General features: G+C 41.2%; 3 protein-coding genes across 3 annotated transcripts; 2 read left to right on the top strand and 1 right to left on the bottom strand.

The window, feature by feature from the left end:
• Positions 1-2,037: 2,037 nt before the first annotated feature.
• On the bottom strand, positions 2,038-4,087 carry FOMMEDRAFT_118299 (thioredoxin-like protein). The gene is made up of 4 exons (XM_007263375.1): positions 3,852-4,087; positions 3,541-3,782; positions 2,717-3,185; positions 2,038-2,650 (listed from the first exon to the last, which is right to left on the bottom strand). Exons 1-4 carry the CDS (start codon positions 3,894-3,896, stop codon positions 2,543-2,545), a joined length of 864 nt encoding a protein of 287 aa, XP_007263437.1. The 5' UTR covers positions 3,897-4,087; the 3' UTR covers positions 2,038-2,542.
• Positions 4,088-4,699: 612 nt separating this feature from the next.
• Positions 4,700-5,946, top strand: FOMMEDRAFT_144906 (uncharacterized protein; the record flags this gene model as incomplete). Its single annotated transcript, XM_007263374.1, has 9 exons — positions 4,700-4,803; positions 4,878-4,926; positions 5,001-5,052; positions 5,124-5,225; positions 5,322-5,333; positions 5,397-5,513; positions 5,579-5,722; positions 5,790-5,803; positions 5,881-5,946. Exons 1-9 carry the CDS (start codon positions 4,748-4,750, stop codon positions 5,944-5,946), a joined length of 612 nt encoding a protein of 203 aa, XP_007263436.1. The 5' UTR covers positions 4,700-4,747.
• Positions 5,947-9,711: 3,765 nt separating this feature from the next.
• FOMMEDRAFT_152542 (uncharacterized protein) lies at positions 9,712-11,777 on the top strand (the record flags this gene model as incomplete). The annotated part of the gene is made up of 9 exons (XM_007263373.1): positions 9,712-9,889; positions 10,151-10,218; positions 10,537-10,595; positions 10,658-10,823; positions 10,882-10,997; positions 11,068-11,096; positions 11,210-11,293; positions 11,395-11,618; positions 11,670-11,777. The coding sequence occupies 9 exons, from the start codon at positions 9,712-9,714 to the stop codon at positions 11,775-11,777; spliced, it is 1,032 nt and encodes a 343-aa protein (XP_007263435.1).
• Between the last annotated feature and the right edge of the window lie 5,526 nt (positions 11,778-17,303).

Raw genomic sequence — 17,303 nt, 5'->3', positions numbered from 1 at the left:
CCAAACCCTACTGTTCCAACCTATGCCCAAGCTACTGACTGAGCCCAATGTTCACTAATCAGGACAATTGGTTTTAGAGGGGGGTGATGTTACAATTCTCTACTCTCTTACCTTTAGTTCTGAGGGTTCTGCACCCTTCTGTACTGGAACTCAGGACTTCTGTCCCTCAGAGGCACTGTCTATGGACTATATGTGTGCTGACTCTTACCACTACCCTTCCTTACTTCATCATTCCATTCCTTTGACCACTCCTTCATTCTCTGTTCATTCTATGGTCTCTTACCCTTTGTCCATCCCTTCATTCTTTGTACCTTTATCTTTGACATTCCTTTCTTTCATTCTTCATAGCTTATCATTCTTAGTGGCTCATGCTCCCTGAGTACTCTTGTGTAGTTTAGTATATATAGGTGTACAAGATCAGACTGGTCCTGTAGTCTTGATCTTGTCTACTCCAGGTAGTCCTGTACTCTTAGGCTCACTCTATATACTCTACTCTTGTCTCACTCTCTCTCTCCACCTGTTCCATGAGTTCTGACTACGTTCCAGTGCTTGCATTCTGTATTTCTGTTGTGTAGGATAGTTGTAGCCTGGGTCCCCTTGCTGAGCCTTTGGGTCCCCTCTATGCTGTTGCTGACAGGATGGAAGTCCTGAGTTCTAGTACAGAAGGGTATAGAATCCTTAGAACTAAGGGTACAAGAGTAGAGAACTATAACACTAATTCATCTAAGAACACTAGAGACACTTAGGAAAACCTTATTGAGAATATTCTATCTTAGAGTCAAATGTAGACATGCACAAATATTAAGGTAGACAATATTGTCCTTAAAGCTTACAAACTTACACTCTGAAAGTAACATTTTATTTGTTTCTCTAAAATAAAGTAATAGCACAGTTATATATTTTTAAAACAACTGTGGTAGTATGTCCCTAAGTACTATATTAGTAAGATCTCATACAGCTCAAGTTCATTCCTCTGCTGTAACTCCAGTGTATTGTGCAACCTCTTCATCTGTAAATATACTCTGACTGTATGTGTCCTAGTCACATATGAGCAAGATAGCTTCACAGAATTTGTCATGTGCATTTTTCAATTGTGTCTTCTGGTACCTTTTCCTTCCTTTAATTTGTGTCTTGAGCGTTTTGTCTTCTACACTCTTATCTCCCTTTACATTACTTTCAAGGAACTCGATTTCACCCTTTAGGTCACTAAGTGTTTTGCTAAGATCAGACGTTGCAGTCGAAAATATTCTTCTCTTTTTCTCGGCATCATTGTGAATCATCTTTGGCAAGACATAGGCCAAGTTTTGAATAACAATTGATTCTTCCTAGGTCATTTCATAATTAAGAGGTTTATTGTTCTCTTTGCCCTTAGTACTACCATCTGTTGTTCTTGACCGAGATTTGTGGTTTGAGTAGTGTGACATGTTTGTAGTCTGTGTTTCCCTCTAGCAGGTACAAGCAATGTAGAGCACAGTCTAGGTGAGTGGCAGGATATCCGAGAAACTCTTGTCTCCTTAAATGCTGGGGCAAGATGGGGATATTTGCACTCGGTACAAATGCATATGTGGCATAGTGCTAATGATTCATGATACTATCAAAAATAATGAATTGTTGCAAAGCATATCAAATATAGAAAAATCAGGCTAGTATGATACAAACACACCTTTCTTCTGTGAGTTAGTATAATCACTAGTACTTCTCAAAGACAGTGCCACACCAAATCGTCCTTGTATTAAACCGGATAATATTTCTGGTGTCCTTGATAAGGAAAACTCAACTTTGTCATTTAGACATATCCGAGCCTATATTGACCAGAAGCAGACAAGCACAGGTACATTGACTACATAAACCAGAAGTACACAGAAGGAAAAGGTTGAATAAACATATATAGATGTTTGCAGTTCTATACTCCAACCTGCTTTACAGTCCAACTCGAGTGAATAAGTAAATAGATTCTCCTAATACATGCTCACATTACAAATAACTAATAACGAAAGAACGAAAGAAAAAGTACTTTAAACACCTGCTTCTAACTACGCCTTTACAGAACCTGACGTGCACTCGTCTTAATACACGCTCAGATCACATGTAATTTGTAACTCACAAAAAAGAACAAAAGAAACAAAAATACGTTAAGAACAACACTAAAGACAAATAATCACAACAATAGGTAAACATCAACGAAGAAGAAACACCAACACTGTAAAAAAAAACTAGAGACACAAAGAAAATGAAGGGGAAAAAAGTGAATATATATAAGAAAACAAAACAAGGGAAGAGGAAATGGAACTACATCCACAGACAGAAAGAACCGCAAAGCGTCGCTTTCAAAAATAAGCAAGCATATACACAGGATCAAATAAACAACAACGAAGCAACTACTGTATTCCCCAAACCTAAAGCTATGCGTGATTGCTGATTGCTGCTCCTTAACACGTTTCTTCTTGAAAGTCCGTAAATCAAAGCGAGTCGACCAGACCAAAACACCGTTTCGAAGAACCATGGATGGACATAAGTAATAACCGCCTGCTTCTGGTTACGATTACGCAGTAGCAGCGCTCGGCGTACAGATCCTCTGCCCACACGGTCCCTCCGCTTTCATCATAGCAGGAGGCGGTACGTCAGAACATGTCGCCAGCTTCTCAAATATCTAATCCCCATCCGCAATTCAGTCAGTACTGTCCTTCCCACCTCCTTAAAAAAAGTAAGAAATGACCTTGTAATAACACTCCGGCTTCTGGCACCCACTAACCGCCCACCGTCCATCAATAACGGTAAACGGTACACCAGCAACACCCTTCCTCGCTGCATCAGCCGTCAAACTCCTCACTTCCTTCTCCAATTCCGCCCCCTCTATCCACTCAACCGCTTCTTCCTCGCTGTCGAAGATCGCGGCACTCTCGTCGTCTGCGTGTGGGTCGAACTCTCCTTCGTCGTTCTCCGTACGCGTTAGCGTGATTTCCGGAGAAGAGTTGCCGTTTTGACTAAGCGGAGTGAAAGGGTAGACTTGCGAAGACGTCAACTTCGCTAACGTAGTGAGGTCCCCAACGTCCTTCTCGTCTTCGAAGAAGGCACGGAAGAAGCGCCGGATGAGTGCACCCTGCGCACGCTGCCCACCGTGCAGGTAGGCTCTTTGCAAAAGACGGTGTGCACGGAGTGAGTGACTAATGTTCCCGCCGAAGGAGCTAGAGGGACGGAAAGTCGGTATGAGTAAGCAGTCACAATCATAACAGACGGATTCATAATGCGAAGCCCAGCCCGAGATGTATGAGTGAGCAGCAGTGCCGTTGCTCACACATGCATCCAAGAATTAGTAGCTTCCGGCGGTGGGTCAGCCACATGGAGAAGGTGTTCAGGTAATGCACCTCGGTGGATGGTGGTATCCGTGAGAAGCGCTCCCAGTCGACCGATCTCCTCGAGCGATCCGCCCGAAGATCCGTCGCGGTGGCGAAGGTAAACGGTCCCGAATGGAATGGAAACGCATACAGCAAGCACAGAGAAGCACAGAAACAGAAAAGCAGAGAAAAAACAGACGCTCACAAGTCAAGCCCATCCTCCTTCGCCCTCATCTTCACCAACCCCAACCTCTCCTGGGCCTTCTCAATCGACCCAAACTTGACTTGGTAAAACTGTTCCTTATTGACAGGCCTATCCTCCGGGAGGTTCGGGAATAGGATGAACGGGTGGTACTTGACTGCAAAGTCTACAGGTAGACCGCGAGACCTTGCAAGCGCCATGCCACGCTCGAGTTCGATATGTCCGATGTAGCACCATGCGCATACCTATTGAATAGACGCATATAGGTTAGTAGGAGTAGGGAGAAGTATATAGTCTGGGGTGGGTGGACGCACGAAATCTGAGACAACATCAATTTTTATGGTCTTGGGCGCAGCCATCCTTGTGTGAATGGAGGCCAGAGATATGTGGGAGGAATCAAACACAGGGTTTCACAGACACTGTTTCTGAACGATGCTCTTCTTTGCAGTAAAAGTTGATTCGCGTTGATTGATACAAAGAGGATGGTTCCGACGACGGAGAAGTGGAGGCTGCAAGAGGCAGAAGAGCGCGAGGAAGAGGAGCGAATGAGGAGGATTGTGATATATAATACTGGAATGGAATGAGAAGGGGACCGAGGACGTGCACAGTCAGCAGCGCGTATGCCAGGGCAGAGACAACACCGCTTAGTCAACCTTGCTGTCACTGCATCCCGGCAATTCTTTCGGCTCCTACCTACTAAATGCTATCAATTCCTCTCCCCATATTTGTCGATTTTTTCACGTAAAATAATGACTTGTAATCGTCCCTGTACTCCTCCCAGAGATGCCACTCGACTCATAGCGCGGAATTTCCTCGACGGTATGCGGCGGAAATAGAAAGCCGTCCTCCGACGGCAACCTTCGTCTTACGGTTAACTCCCTAAAGTAGACCGGTGCATCATAGCCCCGAGGTATCACCACATACCCTCTACTTAATAATACCGAGAGCGTTATTGGGTAGAAACCTCCCACCACAGAACTGAATTGATTAACTTTTCTGAGTTTTCGAATTTCAACAACAATCACAAATGTGACGCCATCTGGATGACGTAACCCGATCAATGGCGTATTGCCACAGACCTCATGATTTCCCAACTTCGACGGTTCTGGATGGACGAATGCTGTTGCGTTTAGCCTCCACTAGAGCTCGGTGTAATTTCGTTCATCGCTCTTCTTTTACAGGCTCATTGAGGAGTGTAAGCGGAAGCAAGATGTCGCAGCAGCCTAAAATACTCAAAGCTCGCGAACTCCCTGCGTCGGAAGCAAAGTAACCCAATCCATCCCTACTTTCAGTAAACCAAGTTCGTAAAATTGATCATGATTATATCTCGTGCATTCTAGGTGGATCACATTGAAAGAACTAGAATGGCAAGATCAAGATGGCAAGAAAGTAAGTTGCGTAAACTTATCTTACGCTCACAATCCATTTGCTTACTCTTTCGATCATCCTTCACGCTTCCACAGAGAAAATGGGAATGTGCTGAACGAAAGACTCGCGGGTCATCTGGCATTGACGGTAAGTCAACAAATTCACTTCCTTATTCATATCATTTATCGAGGCTTTCGTTGATACATATTGTTTAATAGCCGTTGCAATACTCGCAATAATCAAATCCACCAATCACTCTTTCCCACCGTCCACGGTCATCATCGAACAATTCCGTCCACCAATCGGGAACTTCGTAGTCGGTACGTCTTTTGCGTCTTCGGACTTAACTCACCTCCCTTATGGCATTCTTCTTACGGTCTTTGGCTTCTTATTATTGTACCTTTGTACCTTCGCAGAACTGCCTGCTGGTAAATCAATTCTCCGTGCCATCCGATTAGAGAAAAAGTTTACTTACTTATCTGATGCGATAGGTCTAATCGACGAAGGCGAAACACCCGAACAGACAGCCATCCGAGAACTCGAAGAAGAAACAGGTTTCAAAGCTGACGGTGTCATCGAATCGTCTCCAGTCGTCGTTAACGATCCTGGTACGAATTACCTACCCACATCCTCACACACTGTGCCTCAATTAATGTGATCCCGATGCATGTAGGGATGACGACAGCGAATATGAAACTTATCATCCTCAGCGTAACCTTCCCCGATAAACTCGAGCTGAGCGACGCCAAGCTAGATGAAGGCGAACATATCACGAAACGCGTTGTCGAACTGTCAAAGTTATCTGATGAACTGCATCGTACGCACGCCTATACCTCCTTATCTATAAATATATGATCGTATAACCTGACGACCTTGTAATGCAGATTACGCTGAAAAGGTGAAGAGTTCTCCTTTTATGACTGATGTCAGACCAACACCATGACCTTCAGAACTGAGCATGACTTTCTTGAATAGGGATTCGCTGTCGACGCAAGGTTATCCCACTTTGCTTCCGGTCTCCGCCTTGCCAACAAACTGTAAATCACGACGATTGAAACATCTCGTTTCCATCAGAAAGTGTCACAGGATGATATTCAGAGAGACTTGGGTTCTAACAGTTTTGTTACTGTAGAGTATATCACGTTTCGTATAGCACTCAGAATAAATGTATTAATTTCTGCCTTCGTACGTTCACTTTTTGTGAAGAATTGACGTCCACGTTGAGGACAGGCATTCTTATTAGGACAGCAATCAAGCTGCAACTACCTACCCCTTACACCATAATTGTAGCTTCTACAAGTGCATCCTCCCACACACATACTTGTGTCACCTAGGGCATTCACGACTAGATCCATCCCCTTCAGTACAGCTAACATCAGACTACTCGGATCCATCTGATTGATCCTACACTACCAGAATACCCTGCCCATCAAATTGTATCCACTATGAACAGATTTCTATCTCAGCATCCTTGTGTTGCTACCAACACGTGTACCTCTGTCAACTTTGCAAGATAGATGTCTGATCATAACAAAATTGGGAACTACATTTTCACCAGCATGCATACATTGCATGCTAAAATGAATGAAAGACAGTATTTGTATGTGCTTAATGAAAGTACAAGTTTTAATGAAGGCTTGAGAATTCCAGAAACAAGTACAGTTGAATGCACATTCTCTATTATACCTTTGTACCTTGTTACTACTCTTCTCAAGTTGGATAGTTTAATAGACAGTCTGTGCAACATACATTACCTATATACCTTATACATTTGATGTGAATTTGTGACTACTTCCTTTACATCTATCTTCAAAGATATTAGATTCTGATAAAATTCATTTAGGGTTGTTTTTGACACAGTCTCTAAGAGTATCAGTGTGTACAAGGCTAGCTCTATCAGCCTTCAGCCTTCTTTGATTTGGGCCTTGTTGTAAAGATTTACTACACAGTGATCATTTTCTGTACAACTTAGTAACTTGATAGAGATAGGTATGTATTAGATAGACCAATCATTACAACAAAATTTTGCTAAGGTAGAATCATGTATCATGATTGCAATATTAACAGGAAAGATATAGGGCCACCTTCTTCACCCACTTTACACTCACACTCATCTGTACTTTCTCCTGGACCTGTAGCACCTAGCAGACTCATACAAGCTACTTTCAATATGAATCTCTTGACTTGCTCTACTACTGAACTAATTGACTCTAGTGTAGTTCCAGAATGGGTTTTCAAGAAGTTTATATTTTAGTACTTTCAATTAGTAACAGTAACTGTATTAGTCTATAATGCAAGTAAGTTAAAATAACAGCTAGTTGTAATATTACTAAAATTACTAAACTTTACAAAGCTATTATAATAGATAAGGAGGTAAGTCCTGAAATCTCACATTTTCTAACACAAAGAATGATGGCTTCCTTTTAGATAAAATATTTCTGGGTATACATTATAATGTTAGTCTTATTAACTATTAACTGTATGAACATTATGTATGGAAGAGGACTCCTGTGAAACTTATCAATATTATCTACTTCTTAGTAAGTGAATTAGTACTCTAGACTTAACAGAGTCTTATAAACTTTCTTCAAGAACTAGTACATTAGTGTCATTAGTACTATAGTGTATCTTATTTGTATGTTAAAATTAGAACACTACTACTTGCAAGTTGTAACACACTTTACAAAAACTTTTTAAGGGAATTCATACAGGGTAAACATTGTAGAGTGAGTTCCCTCTTTATTCAGTGTATGTATACAAAACTGAATAAGGCTAGATGTAAGCTTGGTATACTTCCACTCAGGCCAACTTGTACTGATTATTTATAGGCAACTTTTCTGCCTGGACTCAAAATCTTGCTAGTGTGTTAAATTTTATTTATTTAACATATAAGCCTGCTAATAGACAAGAAAGAGTAGTGTACAGTCATATTTATCAATTGTTTGTGGTGAATACTGAAAGACATACAGAAGTACATAACTGATTGTTTCTGAAGACATTCTAATAGTTTGAGTCCTTGTACTTTACTCTTAAGGTATACAATATGAGTAATCCTAATGTTGTACTTACACTGTTAAAAGATAAGAAGTTATTACTGTATCTGAAAGTGTTTTTTGGTTTCAAAACCTGTTTCAAGGTAGTAACAATAATATACATTTTGTTGTCTGAGAAAGGTAAGTTGTCACCTACATAAAATCTTTCAAGCTTACCCTGGATTAGTTGTACTTGAATCTTTTCTGAATGGTGTCACTGTTTGTAGAACAGATAGGGTTACACTTTGGCAGTTAGGAGTAGTTGATTAGTACATTATCTTAACTATTTGGAGATGGCCACTTACATAATTTGGATAGGATACTTCTAATAGTGTATGGTCTGATACTTATAGTACTAGCAATCTACAAGGCTGTAGAGTACTAGAAAATGTTAGCTGGCTTTAAGGGATTTGTACTTGTGAAAGTTCTCATTCATGACCAGATCATCTACTTTCCATTGTAAGTTGAGCAAGTTGCTCAATACTATGGAACTAACATGTCTACTCAGTCTGATATTATGTTCTGTATTAAATGTACTGAGCTACAGGATATGTGAGTCACTTCCATTTGTAGAGGCTCTTGTTAACAGCTTAGTAAGCCTATTATTCCTCTCTGCTCTTGGCAGCCAGATGTTGTTCAATCTAAAGGAAGCAGGAGAGTTTGGAGTTAATGAGGGAACAAACTACAGAATCAAATTAATGAGTGACATTGAGTTTGCTGCTAGAGGACCTAATGAAGGTAAGTTTGTCTTTATTCAACTTATATATTCTACAACTAATGGATGCATTTCTAAAAAGCACACAAGATGGAGACAGTGAGTGGCCAGGAAGACTGATATATGTTTCTTCATTATAGTCTAGGGCAGAGAGGCTGTTGTAGAGTTGTGTTTGCTGTCCTGTACATATGTTCTACAGTGTGATCAGTTTGAAATGAGGAAAGCAAATTCCTTAGAATTGTGACAATGCAGTAATCTTTCAAGGAACTGAGATACATGCTAAGGAGACCTAACAACGGTTGCATCTTTGAAAGTAAATGAAAGAGTTATCAGAGAAGACATTGCCAAGCTTGACAATGGTAAGACACAAAGTAAGAACGTGTAATCCTTTACAGGGGCAGAATTAAATTTTGAACTGTGTATCACTGCTTGAGCTGAGAAACTATCATATTATGATCAATTGTTGCATTGCAAGCATCATCCATGTACTAGAGAATTTCACATGTAATACTACTCTTTTTGTGTGTAATAGTGTATCTATAGTTGCTGATGTCCGGTCCCGGACTGCTCGGACTCGGTCTGGACGCAGGACTGGACTGATGGACTGGTCCTCTGCAGTCCGGTCCTCATGGGTCCAGGAGAGGTCCGGTCCTGGGTCCATCATTTTGAGAAATTTCCCAGACTGATGGACTTGTCCGGACCCAGACTGGACTCTGGACCTGAATAACCTGAACTAATGTCTCAAATCTTGTTTCCCATATCTCTAGCTCACTATACTAAAACAGATCATACTCCTTTAAGGATCTTTGAATATTAGCTAGCACTTACATAGTACATTTTACAAGTTTCTGGCAGTCCAAGCAAAGCAAAACTTTACTCCTGTTCTTTACTGTTCAATGTATGGCTTACTAAACTTGACTCTTCCTATCTGGTTATTGTCTCCTGAAATATTTATTCCCTTTATGTGTATTTCTTTCCCATTTCCTATTTTCACCCTCTTTTTAGTCTGCTAAGCCACACTTCTCTCTCTCTCTTCCATATTCACTCCTCTCCCATCCTATGCCAAAGACACCACAGTCCCAGCTGCCCTCCCCAGTCAAGCAGCCAGCCAATGCCAATGCCCCCGACAAATTAGACAAGATGTCCAAAATTGCTCTCAGAAAGAAGAAGAACGCCGACGCTCAGGCTGCTTTCCGTGCACGCCGTGCCAACTATATTGCCACCCTCGAAGAGACAGGTCTGTCTGCTGTTAAGTACCTAAATATTCATGTTCCGACGACTAAGTGTCCGTAAATCGCAGTAACCAGCTTAGAGGCAGTTGTAGTCCAGCTTCAGGACTCGTGTCGCAAGGCTCGCACCGAAGCCTCAGAATTGTGTCAGGAAAACCACTACAGTGTCTAGTCTGTAGATTATGTAGTACATACAAAAATATATTACTTTTGTACTTAGATACAAAGAATAATACTCTAACTCATCTCTTAAATTTTTTTTCTCTCAGGTCCAGTTATGGACTGGTCCAGAACCGGACTGGAACTTGGGTCCGGTCCACTACCCGTCCACATACAGGTATGTAGCAAAAGTCTTCATCATTCCTTAAAAGGTAGATGTATTTGTAAGTGATTTGCATGCCATACATAGAAATTAGATGTAGATCAATGCTTTGATCGACACATTGTGAAGTACAAACAAATACAGAATTTTGCATTAATTTCACAAAATGGCTTGTATTTTCATGTTTTTTTGTGTGTATAATGTGTTCATGTATGCTAGAAATGTAAGACAAAGGTTTGATGTGTCTCTTACAGCCTTATAAGTCAACGCAAATCACTTACAGATACACTTACCTTTTGAGGAATGACGAAGACTTTTGCTACATACCTGTAGGTCCGGTCCCCAGTCCGGGACACTCCCGGACCGCAGATTTGGTCCGGTCCTGAGTCCAGGTGAAGTATGCCCGGACCGGACCAGGACCGGACTTCAGCAACTATAAGTGTATCCTGTCTAGTCATCATTTACCCGAGCTGCACAGTATTGGTTGCGGAGAACTTGGTGCGGGAGATGCAGCGTGTCTTAACCAGAGCGCCTTGTTGTATTGGAGGACCTTGCTGCGTAGAGGGGAAACGATTTTCGCAACGGCTGTATTATGCATGTTCGCTGTCGTGGACAGAGAAGTATGAGATCACGTCGATCATCTCAGTACGGCCTGTCCTGTTTCTGACGCCTGCAAAGATTCTACTCGTCTCTGTCGACCCGGAGCGCTTCTCACGGATACCGCCATGCACCAGGTCCACCTCGCCGACGTGGGCTGACCCGTCGTCGGAAGCTACTAATTTTCGGATGCATGAGTGAGTAGCAGTGTGGCTGCTTACTGAGTCTCGCCTCGGTTTATTGCGAACGAGCCTGCCCACTGTCTAGGCTCCGCATTATGAATCTGTCTGTCTGCTGTGATTGAGACTGCTTACTCATGTCCGCTTCTGTCTGTCTGTCTGTCTGTCTGTCTGTCTGTCTGTCGTCTTTGGCGGGAACATTACTCACTCTCTCTACGTCTCTTGCAAAGCCTACTTGAACGGTGAGCAGCGTGCGCAGGCTGCACGCATCCGGCGTTTCTTCCGTACCTTTTTCGAAGACGAGCGGGACATTGGTTTAGTGTGCTAGCTAAACTCAGGTCTTCTCAAGTCCACCCTTTCACTCTGCTTAGATAAAATGGCAACTCTTCTCTGGAAATCACGGTAACTCGTACAGAGAACAACGAAGGAGAGTTCGACCCACATGCAGACGACGAGAGTGTGGAGATATTCGACAGTGATGAGGAAGCGATTGAGTGGATACAGGGGGCGGAATTGGAGAAGGAAGTGAGGTGTTTGACGGCTAATGCGGCGAGGAAGGGTGTTGCTGGTGTACCGTTTACCGTTATTGATGGACGATGGGCGGTTAGTGGGTGTCAGAAGCCGGAGTGTTATTATAAGGTCAGCCTGTCCTCTTTACTGGTTTTATGCTGATTGAATTGGGGGAGTTAGATATTTGAGAAGCTGGCGACGTGTTCTGACGTACCGCCTCCTGCTATGATGAAAGCGGAGGGACCATGTGGGCAGAGGATCTGTACGCCGAGTGCTGCTACTGCGTAATTCGTAATTCAGGTTAGAGCCCAGCGGCTATTGCTTGTGTCCATCCATGGTTCGAAATAGCGTTTTGGTCTGGTCGACTCGCTTTGATTTACGGACTTTCAAGAAGAAACGTATTAAGGAGTAGCAATCAGCAATCACGCATAGCTTTAGGTTTGAGGAATACAGTAGTTGCTTCGTTATTATTTATTTGATCCTGTGTATATGCTTGCTGATTTTTGAAGAAAGCAACGCTTTGCGGTTCTGTCTGTCTGTGGATGTAGTTCCATTTCCTCTTCCCTTGTATTGTTTTCTTATATTTATTCACTTTTTCCCCCTTCATTTTCTTTCTGTCTCTAGTTTTTTTCCTACAGTGTTAGTGTTCCTTCTTCGTTGATGTTTACCTATTGTTGTGATTGTTTGTCTTTAGTGTTGTTCTTAACATATTATGTTTCTTTTGTTCTTTTTTGTAAGTTACAAACTGTATGTGATCTGAGTATGTATTAAGGTGAGTCAAGTGTTTACTCTCTCACTCTAGTTTTATCTGAAAGGTGTGTCACAGTATACTAGCTATTATGAGGTTGCTACAGAAGCTTCTCTTATTGTATATGTACTTGTGTTATAGAGGCCTGTAATATGGTCTTCTTGTTACCAAAAAGTATAGGATAGACATTATAGATTGTGTACATAATATTCTTCTAAGCCAGTCTATATACATATCTGCTAATATTTGTGGATCAACAAAGACAACATTATGGTCTATATTGTACAAAGTACAGAGTACACTGAGACCATACTCTTAAAGAGTATTGACAAAATATACTAGCTTGCTGGAGAAACCTGTATTTCTAGCATACTAGCCTGACTTCTAAGACACATTGGATTTATTTGATGGCTTACACAGTATTTGGTGAAATCAATTATGTTTGATGTAATTAATCACTTTTTAGTTCTACGCCACATGCACATATAAGCAATACAAAGTTCTGTAATATATATAACATTAAAGGAGGTAAAGGATATCTAACTCTGATTTTATCCTACCTACACTACCTGAGCTTATCTTTTAAACACTGACAGAAGCATGTCACACCATACCAAAACACCAAGTGTTAGTAACACAACAGAGTCAGAGCATAGTAGTGACAAAGCCCTTGATTATTCATTGACCAGGCAAGAGAACACAGTCTTAGCAAATTTGGGCCTTGTCTTAGCAAAGCTTGATAATGCTGAGAGCAAGAAACAAACAGTAAAGGAGGCAGAAGCAGAGTTGAGAACAACACTTGGGGATCTAAGTAGTAATGGTCTGAGCAAGGATATCTCAATGCTTGAAGGTACATTGTCTGCATTTGCAGGCCCAGAAAAGCAAGAACGCAAAATTAATATAGTAGGCAAGAAAAGATGTCAAAAGACAAATATACGAGAGGCTCATAAGGCATTTCGTGATAAGATCTCTATTGTGGCTGATTACAGTCATTATAGTAGGAAAATGTTTTCAGATGAGGAGGTCGAAAAACTCGTTAAGGTGCTATCAGGGAACAAGCAAACTGACTGAGAACTTTATGTACTCTATACATATATTATCAGCCTCTATAAAGTTGTAGAACATGTTATTTCTTTCGTTTGAGACTATAAAGGAACAAATGAGATGGGTTGTGATATATAATGCAAGAATGTGAGAGAGGACGTGCACGGTAAGCAGCGCATATGCCAGAGCAGAGACAAACATCGCTTAGTCATCTCCACCCTCACTGCATCCTGGCAATTCTTTCGGCTCCTCTTTCTCCTCCTCCTCCTCCTCCTCCTCCTCCTCCTCCTCCTCCTCCTCCTCCCCCTAAATGCTATCAAATACTCTCCCTATATTCGTCTATTTTTACACAGTATTAAAGAATGTAATCGTCCCTGTACTCCTCCTAGAGGTGCCTAGTGCTCTGTGCATACTGTAAATGCTTATGTGTGTAATTTTTCTGGAGTATACACTTACAGGTGTAAAGTTACAAGCATAAATTGACTAGAAATGTCTCTTTACAATACGCTGAGGCTGTAAACAGTGTATACAGCATATACACTATGTATATTTTAAAGTTATCTGTTTAAGACAGCTGTTACTGTATTATGGTATTAATAGAGAAACATAGATAGGTAAGACAAGTATAAAAGATTGTATGTACTAATCAAATGAATGTAAACTAGATATATTAAACTTGTCACTGTTACTTTTCTGCCTTCAACACTTGCTTAACAACCATAAGGTCACTAATTGTTCCAGGCTTAAGACTAGAACAGTGAAATGCAATTGTATTGTGTCCAGCTGAGAAAATACACTCAATAGCAACAGCAGAACCGTGCACGATAGATTACCTTAAGATGTCCTGCTTGTGCTAGTCAATGCTAGTGTCAGCTACCCACTACATCTTGATTTACATACTATCAGAAATGCCACATAGTCCTTCTTTGTAACAACTAGTCATTATACTAATCAGTGGTGAACAAATCATGTAACAGGATCAAGAAAATTTAAAGGCATAGTCTGTATTCCAGAAAAATGTCATTGTAAAACAAATCTTAACAGAATTCCATGGCTCCTCTAGATTAGATAGAGTATTGGGCAACAAGGGTAGAGTGTGTACTATTAGCACACAAAATGCTCTAGGCATGCAAGGAAGAGTCTGGAAGATATGTGCTTCTTAATATAGTTACATTGTGTTTTTATCAATGATTGACGTCACAAGGAATTTTGATTAACTTTTGATTAGTGTAAATGCATATACAGCATAAACGGGATTTTCCCCCACATTGTTTATGTATACGCTTGTAAATATATGCCTGTAAAGTTGGCTTTGAAATGCATTTACGATACGGTCGTGTAAGTGTATATGCTGGCTGTCGTGCGTAATTACGCTACGGTGCAGAGCACTACTAACTAAATGTCACTGAACTGAAACTTTTCTTTGTTTCGAATTTCAACAGCACAATGTGACACCATCACAATGGCGTAACCCCGACCAATGGCGCATTTCCACAGATCGAGCTCTGTTGTGTCTAGCCTCCACCGGAGCTCGGTGTAATCTCGTCCATCGCTCTTCTCTCTTATACTCTTCAAGGAGTGTAAGCGGGAGCAAGATGGCACGGCAGCCCAAAATACTCAAATCTCGTGAACTGCCTGCTTCAGAAGCAAAGTAAATCAAATCCCTCTCTGCTTTCACTAAACTGATTTGTAAAATTGATGATGCTGTTATGCTGTATCTCGCACATTCTATGTGGATCGCGTCGAAAGAAGTGGAAAGGCAAGATCAAGATGGCAAGAAAGTAAGTTGTGTAAGCTGCTCTGACACTCTCCATCCACCTGCCTGATCTTTCGACAGAGAAAATAGGAGTGCGCCGAGCGAAAGACTTAGTTTTGATGGTAAGTATCGAATTCGCCCCCACATCTATATCGTCTGACAGGTCTATCATTGATGCTTATCGATAAGTCGTCGCGATATTTGTAATAATCAAATCCTCCGAGAACATCTTCCCACCATCCACAGTCACCCTCTTGTAGCATTCTTCACCTTCTTTATGCTCTTCTTGTTCCTTCAGACTTCGTATCACTTCGCACAGAACTTCCCTCTGGTAAACCAATTCTTCGTGCTATTAAAGAACGTGCTAACCGAGCGAAAGAATAGGCCTAATCGACAAAGGCGACACAACAGAACAACCAGCCATTCGAGAACTAACTGAAAGATGAAACAGGTTTCAAAGCGGATGGCGTTATCGAATTGTCTCCTGCCGCCGTCAACTATCCTGACACACTACACCTCAGATTTATGCAATGCTGATTCACGTAGGAATGACGACAGCAAATATGGAACTTATTGTACTTAGTGTAACCTTCCCTGAAAAACTCGAACTTAGCGACGCTAAGATAGACGGAGGCGAACATATCACGAAACGCGTTCTGGAGCCCGCGAACTTATCTGATGAGTTGCTCCATACACATGTCTACTTGTTTTATGGATATATACACCCAACTATGACAACAACCTTCGTATTCCGTAAATTATGCTGGGAGGGCATAGTATTGTCAATATCGCACCTGTTCCGTCAATTCATAGCTGACCAAAACTTTTCTTTTTGAAATACGAATGATCTTGCATATGGAATTGCTAGTGATGCAAGATTATCACACTTTGCTTCCGGACTCCGCCTTGCCAATGGACTGTAAATCACGATTGGAATATTTTGTTTGGGTAGAAGGTGCGACAGGCGGAGTTCCATGCAGACTCGATTCGAACGAACAGTTCTATTATTGTAGAGTATATTGCATATTACATGGTATACAGAATAGGTGTATAACATTTCTGCCGTCGCACATTCATCGTTTCAGCGTTTGTGGCGTGGAGAGTTGACTGAGACCAGCCATCTTGACAGGTTATTGTTTCGTTTCACCTTGCATCATTTCTTTTGCTGTTTTATTGGATTTGCTTGTATTTTTGCTATGAGGCGTACTTACCATGTGTAAGGTTTTCCTGTGTTTTCTCATACTTTCAAATATGCAGACACAGTGACCATCTTCAGTTCAGTCGAACAGGCAATGTGTGCATGCTAGTGAAACAGTTCTTCCCAATCTTATTAGTGTCAGACACTCCATTTGTCAAAGTAGACAGATGTATGCATGTTGGTAACACCACAAGGATGCTGAGATTGAAATATATTCATAGTAGACATTATTTGGCAAGGTAGGTACCCTTATGGCGAAGAGACGATTAGAGGAACAATAAGTCCGAGTAAACCAATATTGACAAATTGATGTAGTTTTTCAGCTGACTCTTTCATACCTATCTTGAAGCCGAATGGTTCTGATATAATTAACCTATGCTTTGGCTTCAGTACAGTCCTTAAACGTATCACTGTGTGGAAGGCTCTCCCTATCAGCTCTAGTCATCTTCAGGTTATGTCTCGTGAAGTTTGACTGCACAGCTAACATATACCAGATAAATAAGTAACTTGATTGTAATAGATAGGCGCTAGGCAATACAAGAAGCACACCTAAAAGTTACTATCACTGAAACAAGTTTCATGATTGTATCATGAATAGAAACAATATAAAGAGACGTTCTTCACTCTCTTTATATGTATACAATTCCCTTGACCTGTAAGGCCTGGCAGGCTCATACAACTTGCTTACAACATGAATATCTTGACTCGCTCTACTGCTGAACCTTTTAATCCAGCAGCAATCCCAGAATGGGTTTTTGAAACGTTTGTTACTAATTGCATCCAAGTAGCAACAGTAACTGTGTTGGTCTATGATGCAAGTAAGTACAGATAGTGGTTAATTGTAATTTTACTCAAATTACTAAAACTTATGGAGTTATTACAATGGATAAGGAGGTAAGTTCTTATTTCTCACATCTTTTGCTATATGAAATGATTGTTCCTATTTAGATCAAATATTTCTGGGTGTGTATTTTAGTATTAGTGTTATTAGTCATTGACTATATAGAGATTGTACACACAAGAAAACACCTGTGAAGCTTGTTGACATTGTGTACTTTGTAGTGAGTA

This window comes from Fomitiporia mediterranea (assembly GCF_000271605.1).
Source record: "Fomitiporia mediterranea MF3/22 unplaced genomic scaffold FOMMEscaffold_2, whole genome shotgun sequence".
Classification (NCBI taxonomy): Eukaryota; Fungi; Basidiomycota; class Agaricomycetes; order Hymenochaetales; family Hymenochaetaceae; genus Fomitiporia; species Fomitiporia mediterranea.
Note: the sequence above shows the minus strand (reverse complement) of the source record. Positions and strands in the feature narration are given on the sequence as shown.

Bases quoted from the DNA above. Each gene is read 5' to 3' on its own strand.
- FOMMEDRAFT_118299 (XM_007263375.1), bottom strand. From the start codon at position 3,896: ATGGCTGCGCCCAAGACCATAAAAATTGATGTTGTCTCAGATTTC. The intron at 3,783-3,851 runs GTGCGTCCACCC...TCTATTCAATAG, and splicing joins TTGATGTTGTCTCAGATTTC to GTATGCGCATGGTGCTACAT. The intron at 3,186-3,540 runs GTGAGCGTCTGT...CCGTCCCTCTAG, and splicing joins AAGGAGGATGGGCTTGACTT to CTCCTTCGGCGGGAACATTA.